General features: G+C 44.1%; 1 protein-coding gene across 1 annotated transcript in view; it reads right to left on the minus strand.

Moving 5' to 3' along the window:
• SMURF2 (SMAD specific E3 ubiquitin protein ligase 2) overlaps positions 1–5797 on the minus strand; it is a 61512-nt gene extending 55715 nt beyond the window's left edge. Inside the window, exon 1 of the mRNA XM_074554898.1 lies at positions 5424–5797. Within this exon, the coding sequence (XP_074410999.1) occupies positions 5424–5475 (52 nt within the window). The 5' untranslated portion in view covers positions 5476–5797. The remainder of the gene's footprint in view (positions 1–5423) is intronic.
• Positions 5798–6000: the final 203 nt, after the last annotated feature.

Here is a 6000-nt window from a genome sequence, read left to right on the forward strand (position 1 = left end):
TAAAGGCTGCAAGGAAGGGCCGGCCCAGTGGAGAGATGTCATTGCAAGTAAGATGGCAAAGCAAGGAAGCACTTCAAGGCCATGAGACAAACCTGAACAAAATATTACAAGCTGTCTTCTTTCAGGGATCTACCCATTCACCTTAAAGACACAAAGACAAAATGTTTTCATCTGGGGCCTGATCAGATTTTTCAGTGTGATTAACAAAGAAAACAGAAAATAATTTGTCACCACTAGATGAGATTCTCAGCTTTGTACAGCCACACAGACAGACATTACAGGACAGTGTAAACTCTTCAAACTTCACTGAAAACTACAATTCTAAACATCACTTGCTAATATTCCACCCCCAGGATTCTTTTTATTGTTTTTCCCAGCAACAGCTTTAATTTTTTTAACATTACCATTAGGACTGCCTGCAGATTTCCCATATGTCCCATATGTTACCTACACATGTAAATCCCTACCAGCTTCTTTGTGATGCTGTGCTGATTGTACAGCCACAGGTGAATAGTGGGATTTTTAACTGAATTGCAATCTTTTAACTGAACCCTCCCTGTAACTGTTTCCCTACTGCAATTTCCTCCCCCAAATCCTTTCTGATCTTTGTTTTCCTTGCTATGATACCCCATTTATGTACTCTTGAACACAGACATATAATTTTATACCCAGATGAATAAAACTTTGTCCTACAAGCTGAATTCATAGAAACAAACAGCTGAAACTGCTCCATACAGCTGCTCAGTTGTTTATTACAATTCTTTGGCATCTGTATGATCCACAACTGATTTATATGTATATAAATATCTATAACTGTACACTGTGTATAGAAGAAAGGATATATTTACACACACACTTCATACTTTGATGAAAATATTGAGGGCCAAGCAGCCATCAGTCCCTGCACATCTGATCAGACACATGTCTATTGACTTTGCTGTGACTGCACCAGCTTAATCCACCGACTATGTAATTTATTGATTGGGATTCCTTAATGACACATGGCTTACAAAAACCAGTACTTAAGTCAAATATACCCTCCATGAAGGAACCCCATTGTTTTATTGCTGACCAAAGCCTATCTAAGTACAGGCTGCTGGTGGGAGAGGCAGCCCTGCCCTCTCTGCAGCTCCTTTTCTGTATCCCTCCTCTTCAATACAAAAACCATTTTTTCCTGGTAGGATTAGCTTTCAGCTCATCCCAGAGCTACACAGTTGCTGGAGTCAACACAAGGGAGGGCCCAGAAAGTGAAGCCAGGGACTACAAAGAGAAAAAAGAAACAGCACTCACATTCTAAACTGACCTAAAATGGCACTACAATTTCAGTCAACTATGAAACCACTGCCTTGCTACATACAAATATAGGGAGCTACTTTATCAATGGATTGATCAATGATAAAGTACAACACAAATACAGGGAGCTCCTTTATCAATTGATTGATAAGATGTTCCCACAGTGAGGCTCTCAAATCCATAAACTTCAGTCCAGCTTCCACCACCACTGATGGAAAATTTAGGATTCAGGTAAAGCACTGTCTCAAGTGGATTAATTTAAAACTTCGATTTATCCACTGCAAAAACCAGGTGTGAACATTCCACATTGTTTTACAAAGCTCAGGAATATTCTGGCTTTTTATAAATAAAGCATGTTTTGCAAGAAATATTATTGGCATTAAAACCAGAGTTTCTGTAGTCTGGTAAAACAGCAGCACCTTCTCCTCCAACACTGTAAGTTCACAGTGCAGTCCCACCTTTGTACTGGGAGGGCTGAATGGACACTAAAGCAGCCAGAGAGAAGAGACAGGGGCAGCACATGAGATGCTGATCCATTTTCCACACCACAACACCCAGTGCTTCTATTCCTCTAATCAGCAAACCCTGCAGGAAAGCTGGAAGCAGTGAGAAGGAGGAAAAACAAATCCAACAACTCTTCAGGCCTAAGTCTGATTCTGTACCAGCAAAACTCTTCCAGCTCATTCCAGTTTTATCCATGGGATATTTACCACCACTTTTTCCAGCCCAGTGTAACTGGGCTTTGTGGCTATGGAAGTGTCCTTACTTGTTAACAATTCAGAGACAAACACTACCTGTAACACGTGAACTAAATAAAGTTCTGCTCTCAACCTTTACTCAACATAATCTAATGCTCACAGAGTTTTGTGGACTCCAAACTGATTTTGGAAAGTATCTCCTTGATAAAAACAACCTTATGGGCTTCAGAGAGCTGTCATTGATCTCCTAAGTGAAAGCAGCCACATGTAGCTATTTTAACATTAGAAAATTCACATATTAGGACATGAAATATTTACTGAAAGCAATGGTCATTTCTCAGTTTTCTGAAGAATGAAAGATCAACACAATTCAACAATGGGGTGAACAAAATCAGCATGTTCTGACTGACAGTGTAGTGTATTTACAAATCCACATATTCAACACAACACTGAGAAAAATCACACTAGGAATGGAAGGGGATGACTGCACTTGCAGCTTTTGCAGAATTTGAATCTACTTACGATAGGACCAGATCAAATGGTGGTAAATATGTGAGAGTCAAAGAAGTTTTCCTTACACTTCCTTGGACATTGTTATTACAAGCTGCTAAGATAAATTTTACAGAAGACTAGTGCAATTCTAGACTTTAGCTGATTTAAATTACATTGCCTATATTTTAATCAGAAACAAGGATTTACACCTCCTGCTAGAAGCATCATCAGAAGCCATGACCCTCAGATTTTAACAATTACCCAGAGATTTTTTTTAAGCCCAGGATTATGTGAACTGTATCAACATAGGTATCACTAAACACTCAAGTGATATTTGCAACAAACAGCCCAACCTTTGCAAAAGAATAACCTTTTGTAAAAAACGTATAACACAGATGCACTGTAAACTAAATAAAAACTTACTAGAAGTATGCCACCGCTGTGGTTTGTCTCTGTTGTGGAACCCAGACCTAAATAAACTGTTAAACACTTAGTCTAAAGGTATGCCAAACATTTCTCAGAACTTTCTTAAGGTCTCAACAAAGAGTCAACCTTTTTTGCAAAATGAGGCCTAGGTTAAATATTTTATTTGGCTCCTCAAGATGGACTGAGAAGTTGGGCACTAGCTCCAGATCAGTTCTTGGACTCACATCAAACATTACCCTGTCATTTATCCAGTCAGTCAAAACAATGTTTTCCATCTAAACCTTTAATGTTTATGTCCTGAAAAACTGCTAATTGAATCCAGTTCTTGAAATCCATTTTTTAATCTATACCATCTAATTTGGAGATACTGAACAGAAAAGATAAGCGTTGAACAATGATTGCAGAATTAATCCCATAAACATTCAAGCCAAAACAGAAGACTGCTAGTTTCATAGAGCCAAAGAAAATTAAGATTAAATAGCATTTGTCAGTTTGAGAATAAACTTTTAAAAACACTGGATATACAGATTCTTTTAATTCCAAACAGTTTTAGAACTCAAGAGCCCTCCAACTGCTTTTCCAATCAAAAAGGGTAATCAAAACCACACAGATCACTTATAACTATTCCTAGGCAAGAACTGACAACATGTCAGCTGAATTAATAAAATTCATTGTTTTCCTTAAACATGTAAAGCTTCCTTACAACAAATGACCCTACGTGAAACAGCTCCCATTAGCTAAAGCAGAAAATACCTCAAGCTGCTCAGCTGGAGACACAGGCCAATGTTTCCTATAAGCTTCCAATAACAGAACTGCTCCTCAGCGCCTGCCAGAGCTGCTAACCCTGGAACAGTCCTAAAAAGACAATTTTGCCTTCATCCCATGCTCTGCACATTCCCTTCCTAAAATACAGGATGCCAAAACCATTCCTTGGGGTTGTACCTGCTGCAGTTGGGGGCTGGCCACAGTGAGTAAAAGCACAGCCTGCTTCTGGTCACAGTCACACTCCCTCAACACACCGAGATTGTCACACACACAGTTTCAATATACGCTTAATCCTCAATAAAAATAAAATATGAAACGAATTGGAACACAAAACACAGAGGTGAGAAAGACAACTCCCTAGACAGTATTTTCCATGCTTTAAAATAAGGCTACAGACCATTTGTAATGTTTCAAAGATAAGCAAGTCTGAGCACTCACTGCTCAGGGAAAGAAAGTATTAAAGCAATAACCTGAGGAGAAAGCTACAAAACACTCGGTAAAAACAAGGCAGCACTGTTCCATGCAGCAGCAGCTATACTCATTTTAGGAGTTTTATTTTCAAGTGTAATATAGAGACACTCACAAATCTCCATGAAAACTAGATTACAAATCTAGTCTGAGTAATCCCAAAGTAAAACATAAGCAGATACATTTTACTATTCCTGTGAAACTAACATACTTGGATAAATCAGTATGAAAACACCTCTCTTTATTAGGCATTAAACTGGAGATATTGCTCACACACCTAAGGTAAATATAACAACTCTTTTAATATTTTTAAAAATATTTCTTTTGCAGGCTGCTTAGCTACACTATATAAAGATGGATATTTACAGTGAAAATCTACACTTTTCTAATTGCTTACCTTCGTGTACTGATGCTTCAGGACACACAGTATCATTTATGTGCTAGAGAACTTAACAATACTTTGAAGAAAAGAGCTAGATCCAAGTGTCCTGAATTTTTTTAAAGAAAGCTCCAGCAGAATTTCTAGTATTTTTTTCCTCTAAACCTGTTTATCTGGGATTTCATATGGAAAAGGGCATAATTTTAAGTATTTAAGACCAGATTCTTTTTCTTCCCAGCATGCAGGTGAACCGTTTTAATAGTATTTTAAAATACAGAGGTCAAGTGGTCTGGAGGAGGGCAGGACAAGGCACTTCACCCAAGAACTGAACAATCATAGAAACACAGAATATGCTGAGTTGGAAGGGACCCACCAGGATGATCGGGTCCAGCTCCTGGCCCTGCACAGGACACCCCAAAATCCCTCCCCGTCCCTGAGAATGGGACCAAAGGCTCCCTGAGCCCTGCCAGCCTTGGGGCTCTGACCACTGCCCTGGGAGCCTCTCCAGTGCCCAATAGTCTTAGCTGAGGAAATCGCTTCAAAACCCCGACAAAACAACAACAATAAACAAACAAAGAGATCAAAACAAAGAGTGTGGCAGTTTCTTTCGAGTTTACACCCAGAAAACGAAAGGAAAATAAACGGCAAAGTTGGGGTGCGGTGGCTGAAGTTCGCCCAGGCGGCTGCGGGCCCCGGGCCGGGCGGGCGGCGGAGCCCGGACACGCCGAGCCGGGGCCGAGGGGAACCGAGCGGTGGAAAACCGAGTGCAGGGAAACCTCGCCCTCCCCTTCCCTGCGAGGCCTCAGGGGCCGCTCCGGCCCCAGGTTCAACCTCAACGACACCCGGAGGAGCCGCTCCCGCCCCCCGGCCGGGCTGGCCCCGCGCCCCCGGCCCAGCCTCACCTGTCAGCCGCAGCTTGACGGGCCCGTTCCGCCGGGCCCCCGGGTTGGACATGGCCCCGGCCGGGGCTCCCCCGCCGCTGCTCCGCCAAGGGCTCGGGGGAGGCGCGAATGGAGCCGGGCCGGGCGCTCAGGGCAGCGGCGGCCGCCGAAGGAGGAGGAGAAGGAGGAGAGGCCCGGATGTGCCCAGCGTCGCCATGAGCGGGGCCGGGGCCGCGGAGGAGGAGCGGAGCCTTCCCCGCTTCCCTCCGCTTCCCTCCGCTTCCCCGCCCCCGGGCCCGAGCACAACAAAGCCGGGACGGAGCCGCACGGACGGACGGGCTGGCGGCGAGCTCGACTTCTCTGCTCTCCCTCCGTCCCTCCCTCCTGCCCCGGGGAGGCCCTGCCCGCCCTCCGCGCCCCGCCTCGGGTCAGCCTGGGGGGGGAACGGCGTCAGGTGGCGGCGGAGGCCGGGAGCTGCCGGCCGGGGAGGAATGGCCGTGTCCTGGGAGGGCTGGGGAAGGATGGGGGAATGGCCGTGTCCCGGGAGGGCTGGGGAAGGATGGGGGAATGGCCGTGTCCCGGGAGGGCTGGGGAAGGA

Source organism: Zonotrichia albicollis, chromosome 19 (genome assembly GCF_047830755.1).
Source record: "Zonotrichia albicollis isolate bZonAlb1 chromosome 19, bZonAlb1.hap1, whole genome shotgun sequence".
Classification (NCBI taxonomy): Eukaryota; Metazoa; Chordata; class Aves; order Passeriformes; family Passerellidae; genus Zonotrichia; species Zonotrichia albicollis.